We start from the raw sequence: 15,702 nt of genomic DNA on the forward strand, positions 1-15,702 counted from the left end.
AAACGACGTCTCGAGAATTATTATTCTGTTGAATAATTAATTTAGATGAAAAACAGTTTTGAAGAGTGTTGCTAACTTCGTTATTTCTTATGAAGGTAACGCTTAATTACAGATTTAATAACATATAATTACCATTTAAGATCATTGAAGAATTCTTTAAAAAATTGAAAAGAAATTTATAAGGATCAATAATGTTCTTCAAGATTATGTCTCGTTCAGATCACAAAAATTCTATAAAGACAGGACTAAAAGGTTGATGAAACGCGAAAGAAAATAATAGAAAGTGATAGAAATTATATAGTACAACGTAATAAAACTTGTTACGAACTTGTTCACGTTTGGTACAAAGTACTATATCGACTCGATGATGTCGTACGGATAGTGTTTCATGGGAACGTAATGTGGCAGGCGCTTACACGAGCATCCTACTAATTACCTCTCTCGTCATAACGACCAGGGTGATATTAGTGGCGGTGGTCTCGTAAAAAGCACCAACGTCGGTCACGTTAACGCCCGATCCGGGCTTCCACTCGCCCACCTTCACCAGCTCCTCCTTCTTCAGCTTCAGTAGATCGAGTTTGAAGTTATTACGCTTCCCTTCGTTGAACTCGATATGTCCGGTTAGGCCGTGTAAACCTGCCTGCGAACAGAAATGTTCGTAACCCTAAATTCCACGCCGAAATGATCCTTCCATTCACTTTTCTTCTATAAGCTTACTCAATACCATTGAGAAATTGTATAAGAAAGTACGAAAAAATCCTATACGAAGAAATTTCTATCTTATAATCAAGAATTTTGTATCTCTCAAAATTTTTCTGCAAATTTCTCGCGACCCAAATTTTCCTGAATTGAAACATCATTCATGTCAGATGAGAATTTCACCAAACATTTCCGCAACAATGGATAGCCAAGCTTGGACTTGTTTCATGTGGCATAATTAATCGTCGGATCGCGACTCGACCGCTTCAATTCTCCAGCGCATAATCACTCGATAATGAGACAACGTGTCGTTGTTCAATGTTCCAGCAAATTACCAATAGTCTCTCTTCAACGTATCTTCTGCTCTCTGCTTTTGCACACGAACGATCATCGCCTACAATGCGGGTACGCGAAAGAACTTTGGAAATCCTCTCCGTTAATTACCATCCGGGAATCGCGGTCTGCTTAATTTACGAGATGTTTTTTTTTTTGTAGAACCGCCAGAATTTCCTGGACCAAATTTCGACCAATTATATCTTCCGAACAGTGTTTTTATTGAGCTTGTGGCTCGAGTTTCACGAAACAGCGTAACCCAATTTCTTCGTCGTTTCGACTAGTTATCGTTTTCGTGGTTCCGCGAACTTCGTGGGAGACAATGGGAATTTAATCTCTATTCTTTTCTGGTTTTTGTAATCACTCGAATCTATTGTAGTTTCATGAATTTTAATTCCTTTCTTTACAGATTATTTTTTTGCTTCCAGGCGGCGTGGAATTATATAATCACAAGGAGTCGATTCTAAGTCTTCCGTAATATGACGCGCTTGTTTGCCGAATAGTATTGGAAAGTACACCGACCGGAAGTGACCTATACAACGAGCTTCGTATATCGCGAACCCACGCCCTGCTACTCATCCAGCAGATTCGTCTGTTAATTGCTTTTGCATCTACGTCCATGCCGGTGTAAAATCGTGAACCCGTTTTCACGTACCAACTGTCCTGGAAACAGGAACACGCCGATCTTTCGGCTGTTTTCGCCTCGTCGAATGCTTCGGGCAACTTCACTTCGAAGGTGCATTGACGACTTGAATAAATCTCGAATAAATTGGTACTATATTTTCTGGTACAAGTATTTCATAACGAAATTGATATTTTAATATTTTATGTTCCACTCTTTTTTTTTTTTTAAGGTATATAACGCGTGACAGGTAATTCGAAGCTGTGGAAAGTGATTTATGAGAAGGTGTTTCGAAAAATTTATATCTTTGACAGATAAAAATATCACAGCTTCTGTTTTCTCACTTTTCTAATATTACTTGGCATACAAAATACCTCGTGCGTGATCAATTATATCTAGACTACGTATATTTATGCAAATTCATATTTCAATTTATTTCACCATCTAAATATTATACGAGTACTTTGGTTATATAGTGAACATGCATTTATAATATATTCTATACATTTTTGAACATTTGAATTATGCATATATGCATAAACATACGCAGTTTCGTCGGACCATTTGTATCTTTAATTCTTTAGCCAGAGATAAATTTTAACAGGAAGACTTATACTTTCATTGCGGCTCCTCTAAATTTGGTTGCAGATCTTCCGCATCGCGTGTTATATTTTAGCTATCCGGTCTTTTATCCTTGCCTAGCAACGTAGACAGCAACGAAAACGTGAACAAGAACTTGCAAAGTTATATCATCCCTGTAAATTTCTCTCGAGCTTGGCGAGCTAGGCGAGGTCGAGGTTATAGGTAAACACTTTCTTGCTTGCTCGAGGAAAAATCAGGTGCGTGAAAGGAATACCAAGCAGTGGGAAAGCAATATCGCTATCAAAAATCTTTCGAGACTCGTAAAATTTGATTTTCAACTTTTTTCGAGGGTGCACAAGAATGTCTTTTTGAGAGCTCGTTGATCACTGGATGTCTGGTCACAGACGTGCGCTTCCCCATTGATGCTCGGAATGAATATTTGCTCTGTTCTTAGAATCTTTGTGCAATTTTATGTTTACATTTTATGTTTTATTTTTAATTTATTTATATTTATTTTTATATTTTATGTTTATGAATTTAGAACTTTAATTTCTTCAAGATTTTATCCAAATTGCGATCTGTAAATTCTTATCTTTAGACTAGTGTCATTGACCAAATCTGTACTTGAATATGACGCCATGGTTGCTACTTTTTGTACTATGTGTTAACGATGAAATGTATAGTTCTACCTGTGACACAAACGTCACTCTGGCTCGTTTATTTCACAGAGAGACCTCATGTTTCAGATTCGTTTGCAAAGATTTCAAAATATCTCGCTTATCACTGGCTCGGTGTCATCATCCGCCCCGCGTAACTTCGTTCGACTGCAATTTATTTAGCCAATGAAAAAATTGTAACGCGGCACGGTCCCGGTTATAGTTTGACCACGCGGAACACATATAGAACTAACTAACTCGATAAAAGCCAGTCAGTGTAACGTACTAGATTATATTAAAAAAGAATCGATAATTTACAAAGGTCTACAAAATAGTGGTGGAAAATGTGTGCATGAGAAAAATATTTTGAAAAAAGTCACCACGTTTCCCAGGATCGTTGCTATTCGACAGAACGAAGCGAATTTTCCCGAAACTTCCTTTCGAAAGTTTATCGAAGAAAGAGAAACTTTATAATGGAAGAGCAGAAGAAAAGAGAAAAAATACCTGGCTAATATACAAAAAACTACTATTGTATAGTTTTGTGAATTCTATGGCACACGTTCTCCGGTTCGAGGACCTGCAACCTATTTCTGACGTGATGTCGTTGCGTTTCCGGTTTTCTTTCACTGGCATCTGTCAATACGATTTTCATGCCATTGAAAAGGTACAGACTGATCGAAGAGGTCATTCATCCTGTCGTTCACTTCCAAAAATAGCCACGTCGTTTTGCATTTCAATTTTAGAATCGTAGATGACGAGAACCCCCGTGTGAATCGATTAACTTGACGAATTCGATTTTCTGTCAGACGTCTCGATTTTCTATTTTTCACACCTGGTGCTCGAAAATGTCCGAATTTGGATTAAACAAAAATAATTTGGCCCAAATGAGAATATTTCATGAGATTTTTCTCCCGTTTAAAAAATATCCCAATCAAATTCAGAGAACGAGGATATTGGGCCGCAAGGCAACAACATTTATCACCGAGTTAACAACGAGCGAAAGTAAATAATATCGAACGATTAAACGTCATTGATGGTGTTATTTATCGAGCAGCTATGGGAACAATCAACTTATCCCCTTATGGCGGATTTGGAAACGCTCGAGTCTCGTTGCACGACACGCCAGTTATTTCTGCGCATCGGCGCACTGAATTTCCTGTTCATTTATCAAGGAAACTGTTTAATTTACGCCGAATATGTGTGGCGCAGTTCATTAATCGATATTCAGCCGTATAACGAACGACACCCGCTCTGTGATTTCATCGATGAATCATGTGCCACGTGTGCCACGTTCCTCTTTGTCATGAACTTTCATAACGTGCACCAAACTCCATTCGAATACTTCGTTTTTAATAATTTTAAAACTTAATGAAATAATTTTACTGAAAGAGACGATGAATGTATTTCGACGACAGTTTTCAACCTTTTCTCAATGAGATTTGTATACACCATGAAAAGATAATACACGCAACTTGATTTTACAGATTGATTAGCATATTCTCTGCGATTGAATGCCACTGTTTAAACAATTAGTTAGTTTTGTTGCCTTGCGGCTGTTGAAGTGATCGCCACTTCTAAGAAAACTCTACATCTGGTCTTCGGTTTTCTCAAGCGCTAAGGTCATCGATAGCGCATAGGCAAAAGAATGCGTCGATGACAGACCATAAGCGGTACACGTGCGACGTTGGCTTCGGGGTTCTTTTAGTCTCAGGGTAACATTGCTAGCGTGCGGATCTGGACCAGCTTACATTGTATTCCACACTTTGTACTTTAATATTCACAATATATATATACTTACAATACCTTACAATTTACCCACACGTTTCTTTAATTCCACATACATCGAATAATCTTAACACGAACGATTTAAGTTCCAGGGACGAAGATGTTTGATAGAAACAAGAAATGCATTTTTACTAATTTTGAGAGCAACATTATCTATATATGCTATGGATTTTCAACGTTTACCGCTTTTATGAATTTAAAGGGGAACAAATGGTAAGTTCATAAATATTTTATAAATAAATATTTTTTCGTTTTTTTCAACCATAGATCGTATGATGATTGATTTTTTTAAAAGCCACAATAAATTATTCTAATACTTTTTTTATCCTATTTCACGTAGTATTTATATTCTTTCCTAAAGATCGTATTTTATTTTTTATCTTTATATATCTGTTTACGGGTCCAATTCGTGAATTGGGTCATTTAGAGTCTCGTTTAATTTAACGCGAGCATGCAATAGGTAATTCGAGCAAAATTAAAACGAGTCACGAGAGAATTGTTTGTTGCAAACCTTTCTTTATCAAAACGTCCGAAATGTGTGTTTCCTTTGATTAGATTTCTCTTAATAAGCGAAGATAAGATCTAATTCTGAGCTCGTTGGCCAGAAATGCGTGAGTCTTTGGATCGTTATGTTGGTTGAACTTGCCGGAAATTTGACGTCGGAACAATATTCACTTAATAAACCTGGCCACGAGCGTTGGTCACGCGAACGTGAGCTGAGATCCTTACGAGGTCTAACACGTGTTACTCGTGTCATGGCAAGAGGATAGTCGTGCAGAACTTGGACATCGAAGGATGCAACCAGGAAACAGAATTGTTCGAATGAATCGCGGGAAATGGGCTGTAGAAAGATGTGTTGGAGGGAAGGGTATAAAAAGGAATGATTGGAGAACAGTATCATGGTTGATGAGAAATACAGTCTTCCTGCAAGTTTTGTCGAAAGAAAGGTTGATCAAAGGAACAAGGCATCAAACAATATTAATAAATATTACCAGAAATTTTATATAATGTACCTTACGAAAGTATTTGAATACTTATCATAAAAAGCTTATATGTATGTCGTATTTGTAAAATAAAACGTTTTAAAATTTCATTAATACTGTATAACGAGACACGACTGTTATGATTATATTGGTAATATAATGGATATTTGACTATGTACATTTTCATACTTATTACAAATTTTGTTATTAAATCAAATTTATAATGAAATATAGTCAAATGTGGAGTCTCATAAAACGAGAGAAATGAAATTTCAAAGCGTTTCGAATATTTTTACTAGCAACTGTATACTTTTTTATATTTGGAAACAATTATTTCTTTAAACAAAACGTAATAAATGCCCCTCCCCGCCCCAGTTAATAGCAATGATTTGTTCTTATCAGTGAACGCGATCGTTAAAAATGATTTGAAAATTTACGAATTACACGAAATCCATATCTGTCTCAAATAGAACATCAAACAAAATTATAGAACATTACACCGTACCAAAAATAATTCTACTGGAAAAAATTTCCGAAATTACCATCGATTCCCTGTCCTTTCACGATCCCATTCTCCTTTAAAAGCACGCGTTCCCGAACGTATTATCCAATTTCTGCATTTCCTAAAACGCCATACGAACGATCGCACAAATATCCGGAGATCCTCCGAGTCCAAGGAGCAGAGGGAAAAAAGGTAATTTGAGGACCGAGTTACCCGACGCGACATAGTTCGGATAAGGAAGAAAGGGAAATATATGTATACGATGGGCAGTGAACAGAGTAAGAGAGAAACTGGAGTATGGCTACGGGCGAAAGACAGACGGAAGACACAGGCGGACAGGAACGGTCCATTCTCCGTAGCTATTTACTAAATACGCTGTTCAATTATTCATGTGTCAACGTTGCTCCGTCTCTCTGCGCACGTTTGCGGCTTATCATTGGATGCCTACCAATCCGGCTGCTTCCAGCTGGAGGAACACCTCCAGCCATTTGTCGGGATATCCACGATTTCCTCGTATTCTTCAGGCTCGGTGCATCGTTTTTTCCGCACAGACTTTACTGAGCTCTCCGTGGTTTCCGGTATGACACGGCATTTGCATTAGACGGCCATTCCCTGTTGCGTCTAGCTAACTTTGACACGCTGTACGTGATGTGCAAGGTTAGCTGTTGTGATTGTCCGTGAGCATGATCTTTAGGAACATTTTCTATTCCGAGGAATTGAGCCGCCAGGGAGAGCAATTTCATGGTGATATCGATATTGTTTTATTTTCCTTAAAAGACCAAAGTTCCAATATTGCTGCAATTATTTATATTTAATATTCGTAAAATTTTATTTTAATTTCTTGTCGTTGTACTATCGTATTGTGGCAGCTATTATTAATTCTCAGGTTTCCAATTAGTGTAAACATTGGTAATTAATAGTAATTTTTCAAATTTCTGGTCACAGAGCGTACGCTATTTCTCTTGTTATTGATTCAACTCGTACAATGCAACAAAATCTCGTCATCAATAGTATACGATATTTCCCATAAACATAATGGTCAGTGTTTTATTCAATAACTACTATTATAACATTTAAGCCATTAATTTGTAACATTTAAATTATTACTTTATAACATTTAAACTGTCACTTTACAACATTAAAACCATTAATTCATAACATTTAAAATATTCATTTATAACTTTTGATCTATTAATTCTTCACAGTTAAACTATTTATTCATAACAATTAAATTGATTATTTATCAGGATTACGCTATTTATTTATAATAATTAATTATTAATCTTAAATAGTTACTCGATTAATTTTGAACAATTACACTTTTAACTTATAACAATATGCTTCCATTGGTCGAAAATAATTAAGCTCTTAATTTATAATAGTTAAAATGCTTGACTGTAATATTACAATTATTTTCATCATAAACTGGTATTCAATATAAGTTAACACAGTTCTAAATCAAAAACTAGTACTACAGAAGTTTGAATTTAGTTTTAGCTTGTAAAAACTATTACAATTATAAAAATGGTTATTACAATTAATTGTTGAAAGCGTCAATTCACAGTTGAAGTTAAAAAATTACTAAATTTGACAGTGTTATAATGAAAAAATCATTTTCTATGATATCAACATACCGTTACAGTTCTATTGATCTTCCGAACATTAGGTATATAAGGAGTGCACGACGCCCGCGCGACCTTATTTGTGTTTCAATTACCGTACCGTAAAGATCGAAGAAGAATATTTAGGAATTAAAATATTAATTTGTAACGTCTAAACCATTAATTTATTATATTTTAACTATTAATTTATATTATTTAAGACATTGATTTATAAAATTGAAGCTATTAATTTACAACATTTAAACCATTAATTTACAACATTAAACTATTTATTTATAACATTTAAACTATTAATCTAGAACATTTACATCATTAATCTACAACATTTAAACCATTAATCTATAACATTTATTAAGCCATTAATTTATAACATTTAAACTATTAATTTAAAACATTTGGGCCATTAATTTATAACATTTAAACCATTAATCTACAACATTTAAATCATTAATCTACAACATTTAAGCCATTGATTTTTCGCGCCACTATTTTTCTTTCATTGTCTATTTGTGTTGGCTTCTTGTTTTCCTATTTTTAATGGTAGATCATTTGGATGATATCAGAGTTTATGACTTTCCGATATATTTAAAAGTTTAGAGTTTCGAAAATAGAATATTAAACAGTTTAGTACCGCGACTCGTATGTCCCTTTTGCAAGATATGAAATTGTATATGCAGTGTCAGTAGCTTCGCTTTCTTTCTCTCGTTACTAATGTAACCCCATTCTATTGATGACGTACTTTGGGTGGCGTCGTTTCTTAATTTCGTTTCTGCTGTTATTTAAATCTTGTTATTAATATCGTTTAATGAATACATGTTTATATAATGATTCATTGAACATTAAGATGATGAAATTAAGTGATTTTCTGAAACTTTTTGTTTTTATTTTTCTTCAATCGTCTATTTACTAAATGATACTGCTACTATATTAACTTCTAATATTAATTTTATAATTTTATAATAAAATTTGAGTTGAACTGTCATTTCATTTAATCATTTCATTCATTTTTTTAAATCTCGAGTTATTTGTTGTGCAAATTATTTATCGGTAATAGAGATAAGATAAAAGTAAGAGAAATATTAACATATGATTGCAAAGAAGATTAATGATCAATCCAATAAATTTTTATGGTCAATTTAATGATCAATATGATGAATTTATTTTAACTAAGACGGTTTTGTATGAATAATTCTGTTGTCTTTTTATTCGAGCATGGGTAAGGTTTGATATAAACTTTATATTTATTTTAAAATATGTTTGATACATATTTCATAATAGATCATTTCTTAATTATTTGGAATACTAAGATGAAAGTAAAGACGGTTAAATAAATTATTGTTCTGTTTCCGATGTATGAAATCATCTTCTTATTTCAAATGAATTTTTAACGAATTATCTTATTGTTTCAATTTGAGTTACATCACAACAATTCACTTATTAAATTAAATTTCTTTTGCTATATTATGTGAATTTGCTATTGTTAACGTCATAAACTTGCAACTTAGTAACAGTTAGATACAAATACTTGAAGGCAAGGTTTTCTGCGCGTTTGTGCAGTATTCTTTAAGTAGATTTAGTGATGAACTTTTGAATTCTTGCACATATTTTCCAATATTTATAACACGCGACTATAGTGTATTAGTGGAATGTATATTTCGTATTCACCGTGGGATGCGTGCGTTTTAGCCTTAATTAATCATAAGATAGATACCTATGTTAGGTCCATTGTGAGCTCATTCCGTACAAAGATACATATCCATCTTGGAACGAAAAATATAAATCTCGTCGCTCTTGATTAACATCGTTTGATTAACATCCCCCCCACACCTTGTCAAGTTATATAAGGAACACGCAAGTCGCGCGCGAGTTCTTTCCTGCTTGAACTCCCGAAGAGTGAACGTCGAAGAAGAATTTGAATATAAGGTAAACAAAAGAAAGCCAAACACTAACATTGCAACTAGTAATTTATAACGTCTATGCCATTAATTTACAACACTTAAATAATTAATTTATAACATTTAAGCCATTAATTTATAGCATTAAGCCATTAATTTACAACATCTAAGCTATTATTTACAACATTTAATCTGTTATTTTATGCATTTAAGCTATTAATTTACAACATTTAAACTATTAATTTATAGCATTTAAACTGTTATTTTGTACATTCAAACCTTTAATTTATAACATTTAAGCCATTGATCTAAAACAATTATTCCATTAATTCTTAACAATTATAGCAATAATTTATAACCATATCCTCCCATTAATTCAAAGTAATTATGCTCTTAATTTATAACAGTTGTACCATTAATTGGAAGCAACTCTATATTCATTGATTTAAATTAATACCATCAATTCGTTGTGAGTAAATTAATGATATATTTCGTTTCATTTAATATTTACGAAATCTTTCAAGTCCCTGAAGTGCTATTTTATTTCGATACAGCATTATTTTTTAATTTTAAATATAGTATTTAATTTCTCATTTCACTATTTCATATAAAAACAATGGTAACGCAGAGTGTACCTATTGAGTGTCTATGGATGGGATGTAATTTTCCATGTCTGCTCAAAATCAAGGAAACAGCACCGTATTCGTGGAATGAAGGAAGCAAGTGCAATTTAATCGAAAGCAGCGACAACTCACCATTCATCCATACGCACTACAATTGGTATCTTGCATGGTTTCGTTTCTTCGATGATAAGTTCAATATTCAAGTATGATTATGCAAATCCACGTACTACAACCATTCTAATTAATAAATTTCAATACACGCTACTTCTTTGTTATAAAATAATTTGACATCTCTGCTTCCAATGCTTAAAAACTGTTTATGTAAATGGGACCCGAGCGTAGTTACCTCCTCGTGGTGGGTCCCGGTAATTGGTATCGTTTTCCAAATAATAATACACCAACTACTATTTTAAATATTAGTGTTATTATTTGAAAAACGATATCAAGCTAAAAACTACTTGAATATAGTCTGGTCTTGATCATCCAAAATAGTTTGGGTGATCTAGACTGGACTAATACCCCCCCGCGGGGGCACCGGGGGACATCGTGGGACATCGTGGGACATCGTGGGACACCATAGGACACCGTGGGATGCGTGCGTTTTAGCCTTAATTAATCCTAAGATGGATACCTATGTTATGTGCATTGCAAGCTCATTCCGTACAAAGATACTTATCCATCTTGGAACGAAAAATATAAATCTCGTCGCTCTTGATCCCCTCACTTACCACATTGGAAAAATTGTTCCCGCGATTTATCGGTTCGCGATCGCTCAGTTCTTTCAAACTGCGGCGTGGCGTACTCGCTCGAGCGTATCCCGGGTACGTGCGGGTCAACGTGCACTGGACAACTCTTTGGATTCGTTGGTCGCCCAAGGACAACTTTTGTCTCGACGACTGCTCGTCGTTTGCCTCGAATCACGGGCGTTGTCATCACGCTGGTGATACCTGTAAATCTGTTGACGATTGAGTCGCGGGTCCGCAATGCTGTCCGATTGGTACTTCGGTACTTGGACAGGGACCTGCATTTCACGTCCTCCGTAATTCTGATCGAACCCGTGGTGGTGGACCCCACTGTTCAGTTGGGGCCTTGCCTTCGTAATCCTGTTCAGCGGTCCCTCCCCGAGTTCAACATGTTCAGTTGGAGTGTGTTAAATCGCAGGCCCATTTGCTGGACACTGGTATCATCGGTAAGTGCCATCGACTGTGATAAGATCCAAACGACGTGTCAGGAATCGAGCGAAGGTCAATGCTTGAGCTTCCACCGAAGCTTAGGGTTATCTGGTGCACGGGGGTACGTCACGTAGGTTTGTTAGTTCCTTCGAGAGATCGCGATTACTTTCGTTCCGGGCGATCCGCGGTTTTTCTTTCATCCTCTGATTGTTGGGGCTCCTTTTCCATAGCAGCCTCATTTCTTTTCATTCGTTCCAAGTTAGACAAATGTATCTTTGATACGGAATGTTCCCGATAGGGTTGCGAATTATTGTACGATGTTTGTACCGATCGATGTAATCGTTGTGTGTGAGATACATGTTGCGTTGTGTGGGAGATAGATATTGCGTCGTGTAAGCTTTGTTTTACGTTTGTAAAGATTCGTGTAACCGCTGCGTTGGAGATATATGTTTCGCAGTTAGGCTACGAAACAGCTATCTCTTTACGCAGGCCCATGATCACGTAGAGTCAGAACTCGACATTCCTGCCAACAGGTTGAACGTCGAGACCGATGCATAATGTTAAATAACTCATGGGCGGGTCTCGTGCGTAGTCACCTCCACGTGGTGAGACCTGGTAATTGGCATCGTTTTCCAAAAATTAATCAGTTGATTAACCTTTGGAAAACGATACCAAGCTAAGAACTACGCACCAGTCCAGTTTGGGTCACCAAAAGCCGCCAAAAGAATTTTGGATGATTTAGACTGGACTGCACCGTGGGACACCGTGGGACGTCGTTGGACGACGTAGGACAACGTGGGACAACGTGGGATGCGTGCGTTTTAGCCTTAATTAATCATAAGATAGATACCTATGTTAGGTCCATTGTGAGCTCATTCCGTACAAAGATACATATCCATCTTGGAACGAAAAATATAAATCTCGTCGCTCTTGATTAACATCGTTTGATTAACATCCCCCCCACACCTTGTCAAGTTATATAAGGAACACGCAAGTCGCGCGCGAGTTCTTTCCTGCTTGAACTCCCGAAGAGTGAACGTCGAAGAAGAATTTGAATATAAGGTAAACAAAAGAAAGCCAAACACTAACATTGCAACTAGTAATTTATAACGTCTATGCCATTAATTTACAACACTTAAATAATTAATTTATAACATCTAAACCATTAATTTATAGCATTAAGCCATTAATTTATAACATTTAAGCTATTAATTTATAACGTGTAAGCTATTAATTTACAACATTAAAACTGTTATTTTATATATTTACGGCATTAACTTCTAATATTTAAACTATTACTTTATGACATTTAGACCATTAATTTATAACATTTATACTATTAATTTACAACATCTAAACCATTAATTTATAACATTTAAGCCATTCATTTACACATTTAAACCTTTAATTTATAACATTTAAGCCATCGATCTAAAACAATTACTCCATTAATTCTTAACAAATACAGCAATAATTTATAACCATATCCTCCCGTTAATTCGAAGTAATTATGCTCTTAATTTATAACACTTGTACAACTAATCGAAAGCAACTCTACATTCACTGATTTAAATGAATACTGCTTAAAAACTGTTTATGTAAATGGGACCCGAGCGTAGTTACCTCCTCGTGGTGGGTCCCGGTAATTGGTATCGTTTTCCAAATAATAATACATCAACTACTATTTTAAATATTAGTATTATTATTTGAAAAACGATATCAAGCTAAAAACTACTTGAATATAGTCTGGTCTTGATCATCCAAAATAGTTTGTGTGATCTAGACTGGACTAATACCCCCCCGCGGGGGCACCGGGGGACATCGTGGGACATCGTGGGACACCGTGGGACAACTTGGGACAACGTGGGACATCGTGGGACATCGTGGGACATCGTGGGACAACGTGGGACAACGTGGGACAACGTGGGACAGCGTGGGACAACGTGGGACAACGTGGGACAACGTGGGACAACGTAGGACAAAGTGGGACAACGTGGGATATGTCTTGACTCTCAAATCCATTCTGAGTCCATTCTGTACAATGATACTTATCTGACTTGGAATGAAATATAAAATTCGATTCTTCTTTGCCACTGAATCTTGCGATTATTTTGTGCACGGGAGTGCGTCGCGAGAATCCATTGATTCTTTCAAAAGATCGCGAACGAACGAGTTCGCGCCGCGATTTGTCTTTCATTGTCTGTTTGTCCGAGCTTCTTTTTATTTTCCCATTTTTAAGGGAAGATTATTGTGGTGATGTTGGAGAATATTAAACAGTTTAGTACAATGACTCAAATGTTCCTTTGGCAAGACGCGAAATTGTATATGCTTTGTCAATAGCTTCGATTAAATAAATTATTGTTCTATTTCCGATTTATGAAATCATTCTCGTATTTCAAACGAATTTTTATCGAATTGTCTTATTATTTCAAATTGAGTTATATCTCAATAAATCACTTATGAAATTCAATTTCTTTTGTTGTATTATGTGAATTTGCTACTGCTAACGTCATAAACTTGCAACTTGGTAATAGTTAGATTTAAATACTTCGAAACAAGGTTTCGCGTGCGTTTGTCAAGTATTCCTTAAGTATATTTAGTGGCGAACTTTTGAATTCTTGCAAATATTTTCCAATATTTATAACTCGCGAGTATAGTGTATTAGTGGAATGTATATTTCGTATTCTAATAACGAAAATTCACAGTATATATTCTAATTGCGAACAGTATAATTCTTGCAAGCGATTGCATTGCATTCACGATATTCGTAAGCATATTTGTTAGCTATCGAGAAATATCTCACAATTTTCAACTTACATTTTCATACTTGTTCCAATTTTTTAATAATAATTTTTAAGTATAAAGAAATAGCAGTATTTTTTAAATAAACGTTCGATAGGAAAAAGAAGAAAATTGTCGAAACGAAGTTTCGCTTCTTTTTCACCTCCCCCACCCCCCGCTCTTAAACAGTTTTATTTTCAGGGAATATTTGTGACCGCGCGCAATGCGGTTGTAGAGTCAGTGTTTGCTACGTAATAGCTTCTTTTCAATATTTTAAAATCACGATAGTCTTGATCAAATTCGATCGAATAATCATACGCGAAAATAATAAAATTTTATCAATCAAATTTGTACGCGCTATTAGAGTTCTTGTTCGCCGATCATAATTTAAGCGGTCGCGGTAACGTAGTCTTTTATTTTTCTTTTTTTATATATTTATTTTGTTGAATATTCGTTTTCGGTATTAGAGTCAGTGCCTCCCTCAAGAGGATAAAGCCTCTCCAGGAGCTCAAGAATGTAAGTAGTTTTATATATTGTATTTCAATTTGTTCTATATTATATTTTGTTCGAAATACTGTTAATTATAAAATAAAAATGATTGATAATTCAAAAAGCTGTAAATGTCCTTTTTAATTGAAATAAAGTCTTAAAGTCTTAGCATTAAAGTACAATAAAACTGTCTGATACGTATAAAAAATCACTGAATATTTTGTTCTCAAACTTTTATATTAGAGTTCCAATTTACATACTTATTAGAGTATATTCTTAATTATTGGTAAAGTTTCGAGTTTGTTATTATGTATTAACGATATTAATGATATCTTATGTTTGGTTATAGACATACCACTGCTTCAACTTCTTTACCTTCTTTGGGAATCTTCTAACAGTGGCTCAAAAGCCAGGAATGTAAGTATCTTTAAATATCGTACTTCAATTATGTCTATTCTGTATATTTTTCTTTGATCACTATTAATTAAGAAATGCAATTTGATTGGAAATTTGGCAGATTAGAATCTTCTGGGGTAATTCTTTCATTAAAATAATATAAGTGTTAAAGTCTTAATAGCGAATTATGAAACAAATGACTAACGTATTTCAGAAATCATTAGATTCTTAATTTCTATATTTTTTACTTTCATATTAGAGTTTCAGTTTTTATACTTACCAAAGTTTATTAGTATTTCAATCTTTATTATTACTAAAGTTACTACAGTTAATAAACTTTCATTTTTCATTAACTCCAACCTTTTAAACAATCAGCAATCACTCATCGTGTTTTATTCTGTAACAGATTCTTCGCAACCTCCATTTCCACCACTGGACCCTACACAGTTCCTGATGATATTCGTCCTCTGTTTCTCCGCTTCGAACGGTGAGTCGCATGCGTTTCTGTTCCTCCGGTCACTCAATCATGTCGTAGGATGAAAGGTCCGAATCGGCACGAGTG

The 15,702-nt window shown here is 34.9% G+C and overlaps 1 protein-coding gene across 6 annotated transcripts in view; it reads right to left on the bottom strand.

Moving 5' to 3' along the window:
- The window catches only part of LOC132910107 (glutamate receptor ionotropic, kainate 2), a 165,386-nt gene that overhangs the window by 23,857 nt on the left and 125,827 nt on the right, over nt 1–15,702 (bottom strand). For all 6 annotated transcript variants that reach the window (XM_060965574.1, XM_060965573.1, XM_060965578.1 and 3 more), the window contains exon 9: nt 437–640. In XM_060965574.1, coding sequence (XP_060821557.1) covers nt 437–640 — 204 coding nt within the window. The remainder of the gene's footprint in view (nt 1–436; nt 641–15,702) is intronic.

The sequence above is a fragment of the Bombus pascuorum genome, chromosome 8 (genome assembly GCF_905332965.1).
Source record: "Bombus pascuorum chromosome 8, iyBomPasc1.1, whole genome shotgun sequence".
Taxonomy (NCBI): Eukaryota; Metazoa; Arthropoda; class Insecta; order Hymenoptera; family Apidae; genus Bombus; species Bombus pascuorum.